This window comes from Dreissena polymorpha, chromosome 1, assembly GCF_020536995.1.
Source record: "Dreissena polymorpha isolate Duluth1 chromosome 1, UMN_Dpol_1.0, whole genome shotgun sequence".
Taxonomy (NCBI): domain Eukaryota; kingdom Metazoa; phylum Mollusca; class Bivalvia; order Myida; family Dreissenidae; genus Dreissena; species Dreissena polymorpha.
Genome location: NC_068355.1, coordinates 174867841 through 174891704, shown reverse-complemented (window position 1 = coordinate 174891704; position 23864 = coordinate 174867841). Strand labels below are relative to the sequence as shown.

The 23864-nt window shown below is 36.0% G+C and overlaps 4 protein-coding genes and 1 pseudogene across 14 annotated transcripts in view; 1 reads left to right on the top strand and 4 right to left on the bottom strand.

Annotated features, from left to right (window-relative positions):
* LOC127862412 (uncharacterized) overlaps nt 1-23864 on the top strand; it is a 99397-nt pseudogene that overhangs the window by 1887 nt on the left and 73646 nt on the right.
* The window catches only part of LOC127862001 (histone-lysine N-methyltransferase KMT5B-like), a 106404-nt gene that overhangs the window by 17009 nt on the left and 65531 nt on the right, over nt 1-23864 (bottom strand). The gene's annotated exons all lie outside the window — the stretch shown is intronic.
* Nucleotides 1-23864, bottom strand: part of LOC127862344 (pyridoxal 5'-phosphate synthase subunit PdxT-like) — a 94826-nt gene that overhangs the window by 32032 nt on the left and 38930 nt on the right. The window lies entirely within an intron of this gene.
* LOC127862373 (pyridoxal 5'-phosphate synthase subunit PdxT-like) overlaps nt 1-23864 on the bottom strand; it is a 105956-nt gene that overhangs the window by 44589 nt on the left and 37503 nt on the right. The window lies entirely within an intron of this gene.
* The window catches only part of LOC127862171 (nucleoporin NUP35-like), a 140056-nt gene that overhangs the window by 113043 nt on the left and 3149 nt on the right, over nt 1-23864 (bottom strand). Inside the window, exons 2-11 of one of the 3 annotated variants that reach the window (XM_052401189.1) lie at nt 20552-20679; nt 20120-20235; nt 18084-18204; nt 16263-16311; nt 15776-15893; nt 14987-15040; nt 13518-13587; nt 11125-11253; nt 10258-10422; nt 112-328 (exon numbers count right to left, since the gene is read on the bottom strand). The exons of 1 other annotated variant lie outside the window; for it this stretch is intronic. In XM_052401189.1, the coding sequence (XP_052257149.1) occupies nt 251-328; nt 10258-10422; nt 11125-11253; nt 13518-13587; nt 14987-15040; nt 15776-15893; nt 16263-16311; nt 18084-18204; nt 20120-20235; nt 20552-20679 (1028 nt within the window). In that variant the 3' untranslated portion in view covers nt 112-250. Of the gene's footprint in view, nt 1-111; nt 329-10257; nt 10423-11124; nt 11254-13517; nt 13588-14986; nt 15041-15775; nt 15894-16262; nt 16312-18083; nt 18205-20119; nt 20236-20551; nt 20680-23864 lie in introns of those variants that run through there. One more of the 3 variants, XM_052401171.1, reaches the window with a different exon arrangement.

Below are 23864 nucleotides of genomic sequence, written 5' to 3'. Positions count from 1 at the left end.
CAAGAATTGTTACCTTCTCAATAGGCTAATTCCAAAAGGTCAAATTTAACATAACATGAGATCAGGTTGTGTGGATGCTTTTACAGTGTGAAAAGACAACATACGTGCAAGTTTCAAAAAGATGGAAATCTATTTACAAATTACATAATCAATCAATATAATGGGCAAAGACATGCATTGTTAATATACACAGATTATTCTATTCAAGATTATATCACATGTCCTTTAGTTCTTTCCACGTCAATTGCCATCACCATCCAAACATGTATTCCATAGCTTTACTAACGAAACCGGTGTTTTTCCTGGGAGCTTGACTGCTTTGAACAACCTGAAAGAGACATGTATGTAAGTTAAGAATGATCTATATTGCTGAGAGAATGCTTTTTTCCCTACAGGCTGTAAACAATGCACGGCTTTTGGCTGATGTTTTTGATTCATATTCCCTAAGGCAAAAAGATCTCCCCAAGCCCCCAACCAAAATTAAGTCACACAATTCCCAATCATTGATTTGACTTTAGAGTAATGGGAAATATACATATTCAAGGTAGTTAAAAAAAACTACCGGTTAACATTGTTTAAGGATAAATTATTTAAATGATATTTGTTAATTTTGTATTTTAACGATGAAAGTTTGACTGTGTGGTTTCCATGATAATCCTGAATAATGAAATGCAGCATGTCAGCCAGGCCTTGAAGAAGTGCCACTATCCGGAATGGGCACCGAAGAAAGGAAGGGAAAAGACAAGAGAGGACCAGGGCTAGCCAAGTCTAAGGGCAATTGTTGTCCTTCCATTAAAAAATTATGTTCAAGGTACCTCTGAACAGTTGAAGAGGGCCTTTCTTAACACAACATCAGCGTATCCTTAAAGCCACATAAAACTCTAAGGACAATTGCTAGTTCACCCTAAGGACAAACCAGACAAGAAAGACATTTGCGGACTTATCTATGTACCATATCAAATGTGATGGCCATCCAAAGGAACAGTGTTCAATGGACTATATTGGTGTGAAACTGAAAGAAAATCAAAAAGCACGATTCATGGAACACAGGAGACTGAGTTCCAACATCATCTGAAGTCTCAAGGCATATACATGATTGTAACCAGGCCACAAAATCACAATGGAGAACGTTAGGATTCTGGACCGTGAGCCATCTTGGTTCGAGGAGAGGGGTCAATGAGGCTATTTACATCCGTGCACCAAGGCCGGCGCTAAACAAGGACAGGGGCCACTACCAGCTCTCACAAACCTGGGACCATACGTTAAACATTGCTCACCCCGACAATTAGCCGTGTTAACGTTCCCAACAGTAGATATTCATTCTGCTGATGAAGTCCATAGTACACGGACGAAAGCTCCAGGTATGGCTTTCAATACTTAGTGTGTGTAAATTGACAGTCTAAAACTTATTGGATTTGTATTTCAAGTTTCATCATTTATTACACAAAACATAAATAAATCAAACACTTCTACAATAACACTTATTCCTAATTAAAGGTCCATTGACACTTCAGTTTTTGAATTTCGTGGATTAAGGATATATTCCCAAAAGGGGAGAATTATGCCTTACAATCTAACATGATTTCATGGTGGACTACCCAATACAGACAGTTGCCATGGACAGTGTTTTTTCATCAATGGCTGTTCTATGCATGGCACTTTTTGAGCAATTATTCACAAAAATGACACTTCCAAGTTTGTATACCTATTAAAAGGCATCATGTCAGTCTTAACTTACAGTAAATACAGAGAGATATTCAAAAGAAAATGTTCAGAGTGTAAGACCATATAATATGACTTGAAATCATTGTACACAGTATGCCATTACCTTATCTAATTGTATAGTATACATTTGAACTATGCTATTCTTGCTGCTAACTTATGAAAATGTCATATCGTTATTGTAAATTATCATAGCTGACGCCTTTTTTATTCCAGAATTCTACACACTTTTGTTAAACAAGCTGAAATGGCTGTTGTCAAAATAACTAATAGCAGGTAACGGTAGGAATGAACAGAATAGCAAACAGTTGCAAACCAATAACAATGTTTGTATAAAAATGCACAAATTTCTATGTTTGTGTTTGTATTGATTAATTGTCAGCTTTCATTGGGGCTGTTGTTGACAACACAGAGAGCAGGTTAAGTAAGGTATACAAAGAGGTCTTATTTGTGGGTAAGAGTAGGATGAACTGGGTCTTGTTTGTGTTTTTAACTTCATCATAGAAAGCTTTCATTTAGCAATAATTGGCATGGCTTGTTGAGCATTTGAGACACACATTGACACCTGAAAACGTTATTGTATGTAATTGCCCTCTTTTCAGGGCCCCCATATTCTTGAGAGAAAAGTCCTAAAATTGTCAAATATAAAGTGCTGTGCAACCCATGCTCCTTTAAAAAAAATGTGTTCTTTCAAATAAATGAAAGCTTTCCAATAACACGGATTAATTGATTGTCCAATAGTACAATGGCTGAAGTTTCAGTCTATATATCTGTTTATTTTTCAATTTGCGCATAAAAAACCTTGTGCCCGTTAAAAAGTTTTGCGCTGTACACAGTAACTTGTATTTATTGTTGTTATCAGCTCAGTAACTGTAAACACTTCCCATGCATAGTATTGGTTTGACAGTTTTGTATAGGCTAATAATACATGTATACAAAATACTTGTTATTCAGATTCTAATTTGATCAGACAATAAGACCTCGCCACCTGTCAATCAAACACTTAGCTTAATATTGAAAAACCAATCAGAGAGAGATCAATTAGGAGCCTGCCCTCTATCAGTTTGTCCACCTTTTCCTCAACAATTTGAAAATTGAGGTCTGTATTTTTTCGGATAATTTTCTTCCAAAAACTGTGCATGAATATGATTTTACAGTGTCCATGGGAATTGTGTAACTCTGGCAGTCAGCATTGAGAATGATTGGTTGGGGGAATTACATTTAAACTATTTCAAAAGCAGAAATGTGATCTTAACAAGTGCAAGTGGCCACTTCAATATTAAGAATTCCCAAAACCTCAATTATTTATTTATTCTAATTACCTTATTTTTTGTGTTTAGCACTTTCCATTATGGAGATTTATTTATTTCATATAAACAATGTTCAATATGATTTCTATCATCTTTTAATATGTAATTACATGATACCAGCTCAGAATAACATATCAAAATACCTGTTATAAATGGCAATTGAGAGTCGAATATGTAGAATTACTGAAATCCCCATTCAAGAATGTTAATTTGTTTCAGAAAATGACCACACTGATTTGTCACGCTGCACATTTCATTATAATGATTGATATATGTTAGATTAATAACATGGAATATTTCAGTCCCCACTTGGCAGCAGAAAGAATGTTTAACTTACTCAAATACTAGTTAAGAATGCCAATTTTGTGTCAAATACAAACTAGAGCTTCGTCACAGACGTGACGTATACCCCCACATGCTGCATTGACACAGTCTATTTTGCATGCTGTCTTCACAAAACAAGAGGGCCATGATGGCCCTGTATCGCTCCACTGCTGAAAAAAGGCTGATGAAACAAATATTCTCGGCATGTGCAAATACTTAAATATAGGCCCTATTAAAGCACATGTACAATTTTGTGACCCCCTGGGCTGGGTCAAATTTAACCCCAGGGGCATAATTTGAGCAAACTTTGTAGAGGACTACTATATCTCACTACATACAAAATGTGGTAGCCCTAGGTCCTAGAGTTAAGGACAAGAATATTTTAAGTTTTCACAAAATAAGCAAGCTGACTTAAGGTGAAAATATAGGAAAAAATATAGGAATTTTTGCATCAAAATATAGGAGGTTTGGGCTTGTTTAGGGTTAAAATATAGGAATTTTATGGTAAAAAGTAATGTTCTAGAGATATGTAGAGAACTTCTTACTTACTTGTTTTCCGTCAATTATCATTATATTCATGTTTTACTTAACAGTCCCTCATCTTCCCATCAAGGCAGATATGCTGATGCAGCAACACACTGTGGTCATCAATGTAGACACCTGATTTTTTTTTAAATAGTTAACAATCAACAAAACATTAGTAAACATAGTTTTACAACATAAGAGTGCAGCATTATATTGATAATGAAATTATTGGAACCGAAAACATGAATCACATACATGTAGTATCATATCATGGTATATAATACAAATTCTGTATTTTATGCACATTAAAATGTCTATACACTCTTCAATCAAACATTTTTAGGACATGAAAAGAACACCAAAACATCCTATATGATAAAATACACATACAGAACATAATTTTTTTCTGGCAGCTACTGCATATAAATATATTTGAAATTGAACATCAAAATAATTAATTGAACATAATTGCACAATGTTATTAATATCAATTGTAAAACAATCTAATCTCATGGGTATCAGACACACAATGGTAGTTACATATCTTAAAAACAAGAAAAAGATGCTATGGTATACATGGCAAAATGACATTAAAACATCTCAATAATCAGGAAGAGCATTAAATATCCCCTCAGAAGAGCATCCCTGTGGAAAGACCTGTTACAACTATCTGCTAGGATTTGTTCTCACCTTTTAAATGGTTGTATTTTTCTTCACCAAAGGTGTCCATATAGATATCACAATGGTGTACAACAGCACTCCTGCAAGATGGTGATGCTTTGGAAGAGGAGGGACAGCTTTTTACACTGTAAATTAAAATATCTAACAGCAGTATTACTTCTTTAAGTATTTAAAAAATAAAAGAGGAAATTTTCAGAACAAAATAGACGAAAAGTAAAAAATATAGGAAAATAGAGGAAAAAAGTAAAAACAATATAGGAAAATATAGGGAATATAGGTTTTGAAAAATATGGGACAATTCTCCAAAATATAGGAAAATATAGGAACATAGGAATCAGTTGACGGCCTGAGCAAGATATAAGCGTATATAATGTTCAATTTTGTGACCCGCGGGTCAGGGTCAAATTTTACCCAAAGGGCATAATTTGAACAAACTTGGTAGAGGACTTTAAGATGTTACTGCATACCAAATTTGGTAGCCATAGTCCGAATGGTTTTCGACAAGAAGATTTTTAAAGATTTCACAAAATAGGCGCTTTATAAGCATTTATTCACTTTTGTGACCCCCCCCGGGCAGGGTCAAAGTTGACCCCAGAGGCATTATTTGAACAAATTTGGTAGAGTTTTTTTAGATGTCACTACATACCAAATTTGTTAGCCCTAGGCCCAATGGTTATGGACAAGCAGATTTTTAAAGTTTTCACAAAATAGGCCCCATATAAGCGTATGTTCAGTTTTGTGACCCCCGGGCAGGGTCAAATTTGACCCAAGGGGCATAATTTGAACAAACTTGGTAGAGAACTATTACATGTCACTACATACCAAATTTGGTAGCCCTATGCATTATGGTTAAGAACAGGAAGATTTTTTAAGTTTTCACAAAATAGGCACTATATAAGCATATAATTGATTTTGTGGCCCCAGGGCATGGTCAAATTTGACCCCTGGGGCATAATTTGAACAAACTCAGTAGAGGACTATACAATGTCACTACAAACCAAATTGTGTAGCCCTAGGCCTAATGGTTATGGACGAGAATTTTTTTTAAAGTTTTCACAAAATAGGCATTATATACGCATATGTTCAATTTTGTGACCCCCGAGGCAGGGTCAAATTTGACCCTAGGGATAAAATTTGAACAAATTGGTAGAGGACTATTAGATGTCACTTTATACCAAATTTGATAGCCCTAGGCCGGATGGTTATGGACAGAAAGATTTTTTAAGTTTTCACAAAATAGGCCTTATATAAGCATATGTTCAATTTTGTGACCCCCCGGGGCAGGGTCAAATTTTACCCCAGGGATAAAATTTGAACAAATTTGGTAGAGGACTATAAGATGTCACTACATACCAAATTTGGTAGCCCTAGACCCAATGTTTATGGACAAGAAGATTTTTAAAGTTTTCACAAAATAGGCTACATATAAGCGTATGTTCAATTTTGTAACCCCCAGGGCAGGGTCAAATTTGACCCCAGGGGCATTATTTAAACAAACTTGGTAGAGGACTATAAGATGTCACTATATACCAAATTTGGTAGCCCTAAGCCTAATGGATATGGACAAAAAGATTTTTAAAGTTTTCACAAAATAAGCACTTTATAAGCATATATTCAATTTTGTGACCCCTGGGCAGTTTCAAATTTGACCCCAGGGGCATTATTTGAACAAACTAAGAAGAGAACTATTACATGTCACTACATACAAACACACAAAATAGACCTTATATAAGCATATATTCAATTTTGTGACCCCCGGGGCAGGGTCAAATTTGACCCCAGGGGCATAATTTGAACAAATTTGGTAGAGGACTATTAGATGTCTCTACATACCATATTTGATAGCCCTAGGCCCAATGGTTATGGGGGTGAAAAGATTTAAAAAGTTTTCACAAAATAGGCCTTATATAAGCAAATTTTCAATTTTGTGACCCCCGGGGCAGGGTCAAATTTGACCCCAGGGGCATAATTGGAACAAATTTGAAAGAGCTTCACCCAGGAACATTCCTGAGAAATTTAATCAGATTTGGACTAGTAGTTTAGGAGAAGAAGATATTTAAAGGAAAAGTTAACGCACAGACGGACACACGCACGCATGACGGACACAGGACCATGACATAAGCCCCGCTTGCCTTTGGCCAGTGGAGCTTACAAGAGAAGCTAATTTATGGCGATTTAAAAAAATTATTATGCTATTATCATTTATGGCCATTTTGACCTTCAAACTCTTGAATTCTTAAGCATGACACGCCATCCAATGACTGTGAACAAAATTAATGTACAGAGTCATTTTAAAATCTAACAATGAATGACATTGTTATGGCCCGGACAAGATCATGTATGGCAATTTTTGACCTTTGAACTCAAAGTGTGACCTTTACCTTGGAGATATCGACATAATTCTTTCTTGTGACACACCGTCCAATGATGTTAAACAAATGATATTTAAATCTAACAATGAACGACATAGTTATGGCCTGGAAAAGCTAATTTATGGCCATTTTTGACCTTTGAACTCAGTGTGACCTTGACCTTGGACATATGGATGTAATTCTTTCGCGCGACACACCCTTCAATGATGGTACACAAATGTGCCAAATGATTTTAAAATCTCACAATGAATGACATAGTTATGGCCCGGACAAGCTCATTTATGGCCTTTTTTGACCTTTGAACTCAAAGTGTGACATTGAACTTGGAGATATCAACGTAATTCTTTTGCGCGACACACTGTCCAATGATGGTGAACAAATGTGCCAAATGATTTGAAAATCTCACAATGAACAACATAGTTATGGCCCGGATAAGCTCATTTATGACCTTTTTTTTACCTTTGAACTCAAAGTGTGGCCTTTACCTTGGAGATATCGACGTAATTCTTTCGCGCGACACATCGTCCTATGATGGTGAACAAATGTGCCAAATGATTTTAAAATCTCACATTGAACGACATAGTTATGGCCCGGTCAAACTCATTTATGGCCATTTTTGACATTTGAACTCAAAGTGTGACCTTGACCTTGGAGATATCAACGTAATTCTTTCGCGGGACACACCGTCCAAACATGGTGAACATTTGTGCCAAATTTTTTTAAAATCTCACAATTAAGACCAGGGGTGTCAATTGTCCCAAATTTGAAATCCGGAAAATTAAGCCGTATGTCCCGTATGATAAAGGGACAAGAGGGCCCAACCCCCCGAGCCCTAGCTTATTGTTCTTTTTTTTAATAGTCTTTCTAGGTGCAATTTCTGGTGAGTACAATGCGAAATATTATAAACCAAACCATCCGTAACACCGCAGGTGTATTTGTCATTCTAAACAAATGATATTAAGAACTTCGAAATTAAATTAAAATCGACAAACCAGCGTATCCGAAAACGACTGTCCGAAAACATGTCGCGATACATCATTTGCAAATGAAATAAAATATGCATATCGTTTGACTGCAGAAAATGAAAACCAGTAACCAGTTACCTAGCAAATACGCAGTCAATACATAATTTGATTAACATATTGTTTTAAAATATGATATTGCAGTGCTTTACTTAGCCAGTTACTGCTCATGTCAGTGCCAGCCGCTTACCAATCAGAAATCAATAAATAAAATCGGTACCAAGCGCAAATGTCCGGAATGCCGACGATGCTATAACAATATTCGTTCTGAAATGATCGCGCACTAAAAGAATTACGTCCCTACCCCCACCCGCCTTAAACAAACTCATTGGATTTACATTCACCTCAAAATCAACCCTGGGCGGCTCAAATCCGGATTTCCGGAATAATCCGGAAAATTGACACCCCTGTAAGACATAGTTATGGCCCGGACAAGCTAATTTATGGCAATTTTTAACCAGGTTTTCCGAAGGAAAAAACTGGTTATTAGATTGGCGAATGCAGGCGGGCTGGCTGGCTGGCGGGCTGGCGGAATAAGCTTGTCCGGGCCATAACTATGTCGTTCATTGTCAGATTTTAAAATCATTTGGCACATTTGTTCACCATCATTGGACGGTGTGTCGCGCGAAATAATTACGTCGATATCTCCAAGCTCAAGGTCACACTTTGAGTTCAAAGGTCAAAAATGGCCATAAATGAGCTTGTCCGAGCCATAACTATGTCGTTCATCGTCAGATTTTAAAATCATTTGGCACATTTGTTCACCATTATTGGACGGTGTGTCGCGCGAAATAATTACGTGGATATCTCCAAGGTCAAGGTCACACTTTGAGTTCAAAGGTCAAAAATGGCCATAAATGAGCTTGTCCTGGCCATAACTATGTCATTCATTGTGAGATTTTAAAATCATTTGGCACATTTGTTCACCATCATGGGACGGTGTGTCCCACGAAAGAATCACGTCAATATCTCCAATGTCAAGGTCGCCACGACTAAAAATAGATTTTTAAAAAAAAAAAACTTACAAAGGGGGTTAATTTTTTTTGGTCATTTCAAAAGTTCAGTTTGAGTTTTCTCCCTTTATCAGATTTTTTTTTCACAATGAAAACCTGGTTTTGTGACAATTTTGTCCCTTGTTTACCTTTGAACTCAAAATGTGACCTTGACCTTGGAGATATCGACGTAATTCTTTCACGCGACACACTGTCCAATGATGGTGAACAAATGTGCCAAATGATTTTAAAATCTCACAATGAACAACATATTTATGGCCCGGACAAGCTAATTTAGGGCCATTTTTGACCTTTGAACTCAAAGTGTGACCTTGACCTTGGAGATATCAATGTAATTCTTACACGGGACACACCGTCCAATAATGGTGAACAAATGTTCCAAATGATTTTTAAATCTCACTATCAACGACAAAGTTATGGCCTGGACAAGCATTTTACCTTTGACCTCCAAGTGTTACCTTGACCTTGGAGATATCAACGTAATTCTTTCACACGACACACCGTTCCATGATGGTGAACAAATGTACCAAGTCATTTTAAAATCTATCGATAAATGACATAGTTATGGTCTGGACAAACTTTGGGTTTAAAACGCACTAAGTGACCCTGTGACCTAGTTTTTGACCGGCATGACCCATATTAAACCTTGACCTTGCCATCATCTAGATACAACTTCTGACCAAGAAATTTTCGGGACAGACAGACCGACAGACCAGTACCAGTAATGGGGGTATAATAAAATCACTGTTTTGTAAATAGTTTCATAATTTACATCAGTAAATACAAATATAAAAGTGTTATTTAGTACTAATAACCATCGTTACACGAAGTAACATAAAATATTTGTGTACACAAAAAAGCATCTGAGAGCATTTTTAAGTACCAAATCCCTGATATAGATAGCTAATTTTTCTCAAAACAAATTGTTTTTGCATTTGCACCATTATTAAAATTATCCAATTATTTGTAAACCTTTATTACGAGGGCTAAAAACTCCACTAAATGTTCACCAAAATCATCAAAAAATATAATGTAATTATAAGCAAGGCCATCACTTTGTTGTAAGCTTGTCAAGGATTTTAATCCACTTGGTCACATGAAGAGGTAGGTGGTTGTCTTCAAGGCTAGATGTAAACAAATGTGTAGTGAAAATGGGAATTATTTTTACTCTGAAGAGCTGTTGACTTTTTGACATTGCTATGTTGGGGTACAAGTTGTTAACTACAATAATTTGTAGTTTGTCTTTTAAAAGAATCAGTGGGCGGAATATAAGAACAAATATGTTAACCTCATTTTCGCTGCGTGCTGCCTTGTAAGAGGCGGCTAGTGAGCGGATTGGAGTGTTCTTGAGACCAGAGGGAGCAGGGGAGGTCACATTACCCAGTCCTGGTGTCGATGTCAAGCTGCTAGTGCCGGAAAAACCTATATTTTCCTTGTCACCAAACATTACTTTCTGAAAAAAATTATTAATATGCATTCACAAGCATGAACTAACAGTGCAGTATGTAAAGGTCAAAAGTTCATGTCAATTACATGGACTTAACATGTAGCTTCACCATCAACCACAATAGCAATTGGTAACTTTGAAACAGGAAACTACTTATAAAATTTGGTATGTTGTCATCTTTTCAAGAGCACTTAAAGTGACATTAGACGCCTCTAACTGTTTATGCTATGTTTATAGGTGTCTATCGCAACTGTTGTTTATTTTTGGTGTTTTCACTTCATATACACTTATATTTGTTAATGCAGCATCAACATACTAAAACAATATCCCAGAAAGAGAAAAAAAATGCATTTGAAAATCAACCATACTTTCGTTTGACAACTGACGACAGAAACGATTCGTTTTCCTGCAACTATATCTATTCATAAGACACACGAACACTAACTCTGATCCTAAGAAAAAGACAGTTCCGCTCGGCTAAGAGAACTGGGAAAGTCATGTAAAATATTGAATATAATATATATTTTTTATAAATAACTGGGAGCAAGATGAGTTGCAGATAATTGGTCAGTTACCACATTTTAACAAACTCTTTTGACCAAAATGCCCATAATTTTACTTTAGTTCAAATGATAAAAGCTTTTAATGTACAAGAAACGTGTTTATCAAGCCAATAAATGACTTATATCTTTAACTCTGTTTCCTCACTTTATCTATACAGCTGTTCACCCCAACCATAATATTGTTGCCCAGAACTTTGCCGTTCTTGCTCAAAGCTTTCTTGGCCTGTATCTTCGACTGGTAGTGTATATGCATCCAGTTCCCTTCTGGTGTTAACTGCAATAGTAGAATGGTCTTAACAGATGTTCTACTACATGTACATTAAGGCAATCAACATGAAAGAAAACCACAGTTTAGTCTGAAAACAAGAGTTTTGTCACAGACGTGACTAGAGCTGTATCGATTCACCCATCATTTGATTCGATTTCGATACCAAATGGTCCGATTGATTATTTTCGATTTGATTCAAATTAAACTATTTGCTGCTTATTTTGCAAACTATTTCATGTTTGGTTTGTCCAGAGCATGAATTAATATGTTTGTTATTTGTTATTAACTTATTACGTTGTACATATAAAGTGTTTAATTTTTTAAATAAAATTTAAAACGCAACATTGTTTTTTTAAGTTAAACATTCATTGAACAAAACTTCCTGTCGAGTTTTTTCTTTAATAACAGAAAATGCATAATGTATCACATGCGTTTAACAGAAAAAATAAACATGTAAGTATATAAACAACTTCCAGTTGACTTTTTAACAGAATGCACACAGTTTGGTAAACAATCCATATGGGTAACTTAAGTCAACAAAACACGTTTTGCAAGTTGCCTTTGCATCAGAACCTTTGCGAAACCCGAAATGTTCCCATACTTTTGATTTTAATTTTGTCTGTACGTCTTTCGGCATGGTTGAAGAAGCCATTTTACCGGCTGATGTTATGCTGATCATGTAATTCATTCATTCATTGGGTGCCATATTGGTTATTGACCAATCACAAGGCGCATTACAAATGACAAGAACGGATAGACGACAAATTTGGAAAGAAAGGTTTTAAATGTGGATCATTCGGGATTGCAGTGAATCGAATAAAAAATTGGCCGTATTGGTATCGAAATCGAATCGGCGGCGAGGATGTGACGAATACACCCACATTGCCACAGAATATTTTGCATATTGTCTTCACAAAAAACAGCGGACACCATGCTCAATGTTTAAAACGCAATAAGTGACCCCGTGACCTAGTTTTTGACCCGGCATGGCCCATGTTCAAACGTGACCTACACATCATCTAGATACAACTTCTGACCAAGTATTGTGAAGATCGGATGAAAACTACTTGAATTAGAGAGCGGACACCAAGCTAAATGTGGTAAATATACTAAGTGACCCCTTGACCTAGTTTTTCATCTGGCATGGCCCATGTTCAAACTTGGCCTTAAGATCGTCTAGATAAAACTTCTGGCCAAGTTTGGTGAAGATCAGATGAAAACAACTTGAATTAGAGAGCGGACACCATGCTGAATGTTTAAAAAAGCATTAAATGACCTGATGACTTGGTTTTTTGCCCGACATGGCCCATGTTCAAACTTGGCGTAGAGATCATCTAGATAAAACCAAGTTTGGTTAAGATATTGGATGAAAACTTCTTGAATAAGAGAGCGGACAACATGCTGAATGTTTAAAACACACCAAGTGACTCCGTGACCTAGTTTTTGACCAAGCATGACCCATTTTCAAACTTGACCTAGACATCATCTAGATACAACTTCTGACCCAGTTTGGTGAAGATCGGATGAAAACTACTTGAATTAGAGATCGGACACCATGCTCGATGTTTAAAACGCACTAAGTGACCCGTGACCTAGTTTTTGACTACCATGACCCATGTTTGAACTTAGCCTAGACATGATCTAGATACAACTTTTGACCAAGTTTGGTGAAGCTCGGATTAAAACTATTTGAATTAGAGAGCGGACGCCTCAAGCACCCCATGACCCATATTCGAACTTGACCTAGACATCATCAGGATACAACATCTGACCTAGTTTGGTGAAGATCGGATGAAAACAACTTGAATTAGAGAGTGGACCCTTAATACCGACCGACAGACCGACAGACAAGTTCACTCCTATATACCCCTCTGAACTTCGTTTGTGGGGGTATAACTATTTGATTTCTCATAATTACAGCCAAAATATAAAAGCAGAAGTCTGCTTTTTCATGAAAGTATTAGACATTTTTCATTTTGACGACTGCACACTACTGCCTTGCATGATTTTGATGCAAATGTAACCCAAAAGCTCATTCTGATACGTATTTTATATCTTAATAAGATTTATTTTTTTAAGAGTATTTAACGTAAGATTGTACAAAGAAACACTTGCAGGGCATTTAACAAATGTGCAGAAAAAAACCCTCCAAACTTCAGTCAAAACTTCACCCAAAAATATTTCATTTGCCGTCTTTACATTTAATCAAGAGGGTAATTTCACACCTAGTAAATAGCATAACACTTTAATAGCAGGCGATCATCACTTACAACATGTCGTAGTATATTGCCATACTGAGAGAATTGCTGTAGTATATAGGAGGCCGCTGCTGGGGGAAATCTGAAATAAACATACTACATGAAAGTAAACTACAAAACATATTGTCTGCATCAAAAAATTACTGAATGCAATTAGCATATACTTACTGTTACATTCCTTAAGTTTATTGATCATGTCATCTAATTGCTTCTATTATGCTTGTATATTAAAGAGGAAATAAGTTTTTCCAATAGTCACAACAGAACAAAAACATACTTAAAACTGATTTGAAATGCGAGATGCATTAACATTTATAAGGTTACTATTGTTCACAATGTGCCAGCAAAAAGGGTTATTCAGAAAGAAAATTGGAAGGTTGAATAAATGCAAACATGGACAGGTATACCACTTAATCCCCATTGGTTGAATGATGAAAGCATAAAGGCACGCATTTCAGCACATGTCAACTAACATGGCTACAAACTTATTTTCTGAGTGCCAAACTGTCACAATATACACCCATTTTAAGGCTTTGGACAACTTGATAACTTTACCATGACCCATATTTGAACTTGACCTACATATCATCTAGACACAACTTCTGACCAAAGTTAGTCAAGATCTGATGAAAACTACTTCAATTAGAGAGCGGACACCATGCTAAATGCTTGAAATGCACTAAGTGACCTCGTGACCTAGTTTTTAACCTGGCATGACCCATATTTGAACTTGACCTACATGTAGATATTGTCTAGACACAACTTCTGACCAAATTTGGGGAAGATCGGATGAAAACTACTTCAATTAGAGAGCGGACACCATGCTAAATGCTTGAAATGGTTTAAGTGACCCTTTGACCTAGTTTTTGACTCGGCATGACCCATATTCGAACTTGACCTAAATATTGTCTAGATACAACTCTGACCAAGCTTGGTAAAGCTCGGATGAAAACTACTTCAATTAGAGAGCGGACACCATGCTAAATGCTTGAAATGCACTAAGTGACCCTGTGACCTAGTTTTTGACCCGGCATGACCCATATTCAAACTTGACCTAGATTTTGTCTATATACAACTTCTGACCAAGTTTGGTGAAGATCGGATAAAAACTATTTGAATTAGAGAGCGGAAACTGCTGTGGACGCCGCCCGCCCACCGCCAAGGTGAAACTATAATACGTCCCGTTTTTTTAAACGGGCGTAAAAAAAGTTAAAGCACAGGTGTGCTCTGTGAAAAGAGGGTTAATGCATGTGCATAAAGTGTCGTCCTAGATTAGCCTGTGCATACCACACAGGCTAATCAGGGACAACACTCTCCATCTTAACTGGATTTTTGCTAAGAAGATACTTTCTTTAAACAGAAAATATCATAAAAGCGGAAAGTGTTGTCCCTGATTAGCCTATGCGGACTGCAAACTGAGATTTAATGCACATTAAACCCCCTATTTCACGGAGCAAGGCTCATATCTATCCTCAACCCACCCGAACACAGTGATCCATGTTTCATCAAGAACATCGTCTGAGGTGAGGGATTCACTGAAAGAAAAACTATAAATGCTAAATTGTAAACTGAAATACACATGTACTTATTATTTCAACAAATTTCATTAATACAAATATCTAATCAAAATTCAACCAAAAAGCTTCTACTTGTTTAATTTTGGGAACAGGAGTTCAAACTTTTACATCCATACTACTAATTACTTACACCAAAGATGATATCAATATAATTTATGCTGTATTTTGACATTCTATTTTTTTGTAAAACGGTCATAATTCTGAAATACACCTATTTGAAAGAAAATGCATGTAAATTGAAAGGTCAATTTTTACACAAAAAACAAGGGTTTAGTGAAGACATGACAATGACAAAACTATAGGAACGGCTTACCGAAAGACCAAATTGCTGGCTTCTATCTTTGAAAAAGAGCAACAAAACAAGCAAATTTGTTGAATTGATATCCACCGCCAATATGCATCTGGACACTAAAGTGTTGTATCTGACACCAAAAAAGCATTTTTTCAAGATACAATGGGCCATAACTCCGTTATTAACAGATGGTTTACAATGCCATTTGGCATGCATCATCCTCTTATCCATATATATACTCATACCAAGTTTCAATGAAATCCGCCAAAGCACGTCCAAGATATGGCTCCTTACACAAAAGAGACGGACGGACTGAAAGACGGACGAACGGAAAGACGGAAGGATGGATAACCCTAAAACAATATCCGTCCGCCTATGGCAGGGAATAAAAAGTTGCTTACCCCTGTGTATAGAACGGGTCCATTTGGGCCGGGGACATTGCAATTCGAGAGGATGTCATGCCATGAGAGCTGTCGCCAGGTGTCACATACATTGTATCATACAGCCCATGAGACAGGCCTGAACAAACAAATTGTACAGTTAAATTTACATGTTTTGTTTGTTATTTTTTCATGGATATTTATAATTTATACATGCAATATAATGCCAATAATACTACTGCCAAAACTTCAAAACTAATGTTAAACAATCCTTGAGCATAGTATTATTACAGAAGCATGAACATCTCATATTTAAATGCATCAGACCATGCAATGTGTATTTAGCACAGTAGGTGAAACACAAACATTACTTGAGGCACCAAATAAAAAAATTCCCACTCTCTGCAAATGATATCTTAGTTGGAGACTGCACAGACTAATCTGGGACAGCACTTACGCACATGCATTAAGCCTTATTTCTCTGAGCGACGCTCACTTATTTAAATACCTGTGGTTGGTGGAGCAGGCGTAGACAGGCCGCCACTTCTGGCAGGGTACTGAAATAGAAACATGGCCTCTCACTCTAACTACTGTCAGGGTCTAGATTTCAGTCACACCTCAATTAGGAGGAATACACCCTATCCACTTACTGGACTCACCAAACTTTTAATTTCGTATTCGATCATGCAGACTCAAGAACTACCCATGTTGGCACAAAAAGGCAGAATACAGCCAAATGGCAGCATTATAACACCATAGTTGGAACCTACAAATATCATACCCAAAACACAAAATAGAAATACTCATGACTCTTGAGCTCAAAATTTAGTGTATTTTTTCTGTTGTGTCCATATATTACGTATCACATAAGAAACTTTTTTAATTTAACTGTTGGGTTAACTTGCATGTGAGAAACTAATATTGTACTTATTTCAAATCCCATATCTTTCATGGACTTGAACATAATAATTAGTAGACTATTCAAGTTAAATGCTGTTTTTTTGCATTATTAAAATGTTGTTAAGCATCTTAACACACATAAAATCAACCCATATGTATTTGAGGTATTTAAAAAAAATCTTCAATTTATCATTTCACTGTTTGTTTGTTTTTTACATCTGACAAAATAGTGAAGTTAATTAATGATAATTATTTCTTACCATAAGCATTTTTTTTATTTTTTAGCCTATATAAACTATTTATTTCGTTTTTCAAAATCAGAAAACAGCCAAAAATGAACAAACTTAACTCAAATTACTGACAATAAAAATCTTTACCATTTTGTTTTTCGAAAGCAATCTCCAAGTATTGCCCCAGTGAGAACTCCACCTTTCAGTTCTTAAAAACCTTGTTCCCTGCTGGTTATTTTATGGTTAATAAAAACATGAAAAAGCTCGCTCTAAATAAAAAAAATGGAGTTGAGGTGTTTAAAATGAAAAAGATTAGTTAAGAAACAAATATTATTGTGTGCATATGCTAAAAAGATCTACACCATTCTTCCCCATAAAAGCATTTTTGGGGGCACATAATTCTTTCCACAAATACTTGCCTTCTGCCTTCTACTATGTAGACCTTGAATAACACTTGAGGCCTGCTCTATTGTATATATAAGAGGACGAAGGATCAACAGGGTTCACAGGGGTTTACACAAGGGCTGGACAGAATGTTAACGCAACGTTAACAAGAGATGTGTTTATCAGAAACACAATGCCCCCTAATGCCCCGCTTTGATTTTTTATTTTTATTTTGACAGACACACAAACACACACACACACATACAATGACAGACAGGCCAAAAACAATATACCCGCGATCATTCGATCCAGGGGAATAAAAACTTATCTTGCAAATATCTAAACTTATTGAAATACATTTGCAAAATTCTGTAGCGCATAAAAGACAGTTTTCCTTGCAATTTGTGTCCATTTTACTTTTTATGAATAAATAATTGATATGTCTAAAATCGGTGCAAAAATTTGACAAAGCGTACAGCATAATTGTGTACATTATTGCATTACACGTCGAATTATTTGCCAAAAACACAGGCATATTAAATAAGGTATTTCTAGTATTTTAGATTGCCATAAGCAGCATAAAAACTGTCTTTAATGCACTAGTTATAATTTTTAAGAAAAATTGTTTTAAAGTTATTTGAAGAAAAGCACCATATACTGTTGTGTTTTTACATCCATTACCGTTCAATTGTTAACCGCACAGAGTTAGTCACCTGATTGGCTTCTCTGTCACTAACTTCGGCAAGTAAACTCCAATTTCCAGGTCAAATGAAAGCCCTGAAAACCTTCGCATTCCAGATAATCAAAACATTTACCTGTGAGGGTGTGCTAAATGGACTAGACACACTTGAGTGGGAGGGGCTTGTGGTCTGAAGAAGACTCTTGATTGGGGGAGCCCCTGCCTTTTCTTTTACTCTCACGCTACTCTCAAAACGACTGGAAAAGTAAATTTTGAAGAAAAAATAAACTACTCCTTTAATCAACATCAAATGAGAGTATTAAATTTGGAAGAGAATGTCTGAAACATTAGAAAGGGAGGGATTGTGCGATGGTTGAACGGTATTTCAAACATAAACTAATAAAAATAAATATTTGTGTTTTTAACCGTTTCCAAAAAAAAATTGGGGGTTGGGTGGGGTGGGGGGGATATAGTGTGGTGTGGTGGTCATTTGTGAGATGATCTTTAAAAAAAAAAAAAAAAAATTAGGGGGGGGGGATTAGGGGGGGGGAGGGGGGGAGGGCACAGGGGATGGTTTGGGTGGAGTCTATTGTGGTATGTCACGTAAGAGTAGTTTTGTCAAAGTATCAATCAAATCTAATCATAAATAAAGAAGTTGTGGCAATTTTAGCAAAATTTAATAATTTGACCTTGAGAGTCAAGGTCATTCAAAGGTCAAGGTAAAATTCAACTTGCCAGGTGCAGTAACCTCATGATAGCATGAAAGTATTTGAAGTTTGAAAGCAATAGCCTTGATACTTAAGAAGTAAAGTGGATCGAAACACAAAATTTAACCATATATTCAAAGTTACTAAGTCAAAAAAGGGCCATAATTCCGTAAAAATGACAACCAGAGTTATGCAACTTGTCCTTTTACTGTACCCTTATGATAATTTGTGAGTGTTCCAAGTATGAAAGCAATATCTATGATACTTTGGGGGTAAAGTGGACCAAAACACAAAACTTAACCAAATTTTCAATTTTCTAAGTATAAAGGGCCCATAATTCCGTCCAAATGCCAGTCAGAGTTACATAACTTTGCCTGCACAGTCCGCTTATGATAGTTAATAAGTGTTGCAAGTATGAAAGCAATAGCTTTGATACTGTAGGAATAAAGTGGACCTAAACACAAAACTTAACCATTTTTTCAATTTTCTAAGTTAAAAAAGGGCACATAATTCTGTCCAAATGCCAGTCAGAGTTACATTACTTTGCCTGCATAGTCCCCTTATGATAGTTCAGGGCCCTCAATCCATTTTAGGGGAAGCGGGTCGCTACCCTCATGAGGGGGAATTTTCGCGGCGTTTCCCTTTTTGGGGAATTTTTTTACTACTCTCTAATTATTACATGTGTACATTTTTGCACTATATTCATTTCTTTTATCATAATTAAGTATGTTTAACAAGATTAAATTGAAATAGAATTGAGATATAATAATCATGAGACACATCTTTAAAATATATTTTTTTTTTTAATCAGGGGGAATTTTTCCCCCCAAAAGGGGAAAAAAATATACTTTTCAGGTGGGGGACTGCGGCCGATATTCGGCCGCAGATTGGATAGATTGAGGGCCCTGTAGTTAGTAAGTGTTGCAAGTATGAAGCAAAAGCTTTGATACTTATTTACGGAATAAAATGGACCTAAACACAAAACTAAACCAAAATTTTCAATTTTCTAAGTATAAAAAGGGCACATAATTCTGTCAAACTGCACGCAAGAGTTATTTAACTTTGCCTGCCCAGTCCCCTCATGATAGTAAGTAAGTGTACCAAGTTTGAATGCAAAAGCATTGATACTTTCTGAGAAAAGTGGACCTAAACGCAAAACTTAACCAAAATTTTCAATTTTCTAAGTATAAAAAGGGCACATAATTCTGTAAAATGCACACCAGAGTTATCTAACTTTGCCTGCCCAGTCCTCTCATGATAGTTAGTAAGTGTACCAAGTTTGAATGCAATAGCATTGATACTTTCTGAGAAAAGTGGACCTAAACGCAAAACTTAACCGGACGCCGACGCCAACGCCGACGTGATGACAATAGCTCATTTTTTTTTTTCAAAAAATAGATGAGCTAAAAATGACACATTAGTATTGAAACCCTATAATTATGACAAATGCTCCCGCAAAGTTCACCTCGGTGTTGAGTAGTGAGCCAGGGACGTGTTAGGTGAGGTAAGGGAGCTAGCTCGGTGGAGTGAAGACCTCGGTGGGCTGTTACCGCTGCTGACCCAGAGACGGGAAGAAACAGGCTGAAAAAAATAAGGCCGAAAAAACAGTTTCAATACCTGTACATGTAGCTGAGACATGGATAAAAAATATTGATGAGTGTTAGTTTAAAAAATATTGTGTGTGTTTTTTTCTAAACATGACATTGGCAAGATTTGTACAAATACAAGTCATCTGTATATTTTTCTATTAGTCAAAGACTGTCTAACATGTGAACCAGTCAAACACTGAAGCACATTCCTAAACAAGTACATTATTCAGGGAGCTATTAAATATTACCAAAGGCTTTATTTGTTTATACATATAGTAATACAGTTTCATTTTTGCTAATGCACTTACAGATACACCGTGAGACATGGAGTCTCCAAGCAGGTAGCTGGGTAGATACTGAGATGAGTGGCCAGGCATGGGACTGGTAGGGCTGGTGGGAGTACTTCCCATGGCCATTGGTTCAATACCATGGTGACCTGTCATTCACAAACATTTGAAAATACTACCTCTGATGGCTTGATGCTTAAGTTCATGTATTTATTATGTATTTTTATAAAAATTATGTCCTTATTTACTTCTATAACAATTTCTGAAGCCCTAGGTAGTTGCAATTAACTTAAAGACAATACATGAATCTTTTCATTAGACCCAACTTGTCTCTTGGTTGGAATCTTGGAAAGGCCAAACAACAAAAGGGCCCTTAAGTGCTCTACCGAGTTCAAGAAAAAACAACCTTAACAAAAGCACCGCATAACGGGTGCCACGCTCGGCTGCGAAAGCTTGTCAGAATTTTTTTTTTTTTAGAGGTCACAGTGACCTTGACCTTTGACCTAGTGAACCAAAAATGGGTGTGGCGTGTATAACTCATCAAGGTGCATCTACATATGAAGTTTCAAAGTTGTAGGTGGAAGGACTTTCATTTTAGAGCCAATGTTAAAAACCTTTACAAACCTTGACACGGACGGCAGACACGACGAGCTGGCTATGACAATAGCTTGGGTTTTCTCCGAAAACAGCCAAGCTAAAAACTGGCGACCTATTTTGTTGACAAATGTGACAAAGATTGTAAATTGACTCAACTAGGTATTATCAATATAATCATTCAGATTCTTAACAAAATTTATCAAGATTGAAATATAAATGAAGCATCCATAGTGAAAATGATTCCAAGATTTGCCATGTTACGTCACGCAATTTGTTCACGCATTTGAGCCAGATTCAAACTCTTCTTAGATATTGTAAATTAAAAATTCTGACCAAGAGTCATCAAGATTGAGTCATAAATATGGCATCCAGAAAAGATGCAAGGTTTTTATAAGATTTACTCTGGTGACCTAGTTTTTGGACGCACAGATTTGACAGAATAATACTAAAATTTACATTATATAATGTCAGGTTTAACATTCTGAAGAAGTTTCCTCAAGATTGAGTTAAAATAGTGGCTTCTAGAGTGGTCACAAGATTTGTCTAAGATTTTACCTGGTGACCTAGCTGTGAGATGCATTTTACCCATATTTAAACTGGGCCTTGATATTGTAAAATAAACAGTGTGACCAGGTTTCATCAGGATTATGTGGCTTCTACAGGAATGACAAGGTTCCAAATATTTTACCTTGTAACCTAATATCATGACGCACTTGACCTGGCTTTGAACTCAACTAGTATTGTCAAGATAAACTTTCTGACCAAGTTTCAATGCATTCTTCTTGAATGCTTTGAGCTTTTATGAGTATATACGTACAGATCAAAGTTTTCCCTCATAAAGGCAAAAAACATTTGGTTAAAATATGTCCCATGTTTGTCTATTAAATTGGTTTCAATCATTCAAATACATACGTAACAAGCACAATACCTGTTACCATCAACACCCAATTGCTTGTCTTTTGTGGAGAAATACTCAAAACAAAAACTCGATTAAAACCTGTCATCAAACCAAAAACAAAAAGTTTTGAATAGACGATTATAGCAAAGGAAAGCAAAAGGTTATGCTGCACTAATTTTATCACCTGAGTGTCTGATGGTTTATTCTTATGCTGTCAGTTGAAAGTCTATAGTGTATGACAGTGTTATCTGAATTACGGTAGGACACATTCTAATGACAGTGGTCTTGTTGTATGTGTATTTGTTCATGGTGTCAACACATCTCACAATAAATATTGTTGCATTTTTGTTTGGGTTAACAAAATTAACATATTTCATACATTAAAAAAAATCTTTTTGCATATTTTCAAATTCAGAATATCTTGGCATTTTAAATTGCAAAACGTAAACATTTTCTGGAAAAGTTGACGTGTTTAAAACATAGATTAGTATCATTAATCTGCAAGTACACCACATCACATACGTTGTTTAAATGGTGTGTAAGTATGTTTTTATGATCTGCTTGTGTTTGTTTGTGACAAAAAATAGTTTATGTGGCTCTTATTACCAATTTAAAGTGGTGCCTGAATTCTAGGTGGCGAGTTTACATGAAAAAAGGGGTTGAATTATTATAACTAAGTTTTAAATCATGTTGCGTCATAAATGTTGCCTCAAAGGTTTTTCTTAGAATTGGCCTGGTTACCTAGTTTTTGATGCATGTGATCCAGACTTAAATTCAGCCTAGATATTGTCCAGATAAACATTCTGACCAAGTTTAATCAAGATTCAGTCTGTCATAAAACTGAGGCCCTTAACTTGTTGTAAAAATCCAACTCCCAGCTATTGACCCTCCGGGTCGCTAGGAGATTAAACTGGTAACAGCATTTTTCAGTTAAGTCTGCTGCCTGGAATCCAGATGGCACATTCATAGGTAAAATGAGCAACATAACTTTTCTGTCATAAATATCGTAATAACTCTAAGTTTTCAGACACTCAAAAATTACACGTGTGAGAAAATTTAGAGACAAAAAGTAAGTGTCTGAAAATTATAATTTTATTGAAATGAAATCAATAAATCAATAAACAATAGCGTTTCTACTTTGAAATAACAAGACTATTGACAAGCAATAAAAGTCCACTACAGGTGAAACTCCACCATTTTCAGCAATATTTCTAGTCTATTTGTTGCCATAGTAACCAGAATTCTTGACTTAGGAACAAAATGAAATGACGTGCATAATCTCCATATTGCCATCTGCCCATGTTTCAAGTTTCATAAAAAAATATGAAGAACTCTTTTAAAAAGTTATCGCAGGATCCAGAAAAGTGTGACAGACAGACTCACAGAGCGCAAACGATAAGTCCCCTTCGGTTTCACCTGTAGGGGACTAATAAAAGCTTCACAGATTTGCTACCTCTAACCTGAAATTAAACAGAACATAAAAGAAAAAACATTTATCATACTGCCTCCTTTATAGGATGATATCATTTAAAATGCTGTTGGGTGAAGCAATTGTTTTCTACCAGTAAACATGGTTATTTATCCAATTACAAAAATGTTATGGTACAATACCCTCAGGCATGCGTCTCCCAGGTTTTATGACCTTAATCCGTTTGTAAAAATCCATGATAAAAGTGTCAAAAGATACGCAAATACAGTGCAGAAATCTGGTAAAGTAGCGCTGTAAGATATACTATCCGAAAATGTATAGTCAATAATGATAGACGAAAACACTCATGTCCTTAAATTAAAAGTCAAGAAAAATAATTATTTAGGCTTAAAATGGGGGTGTCCGAAAAC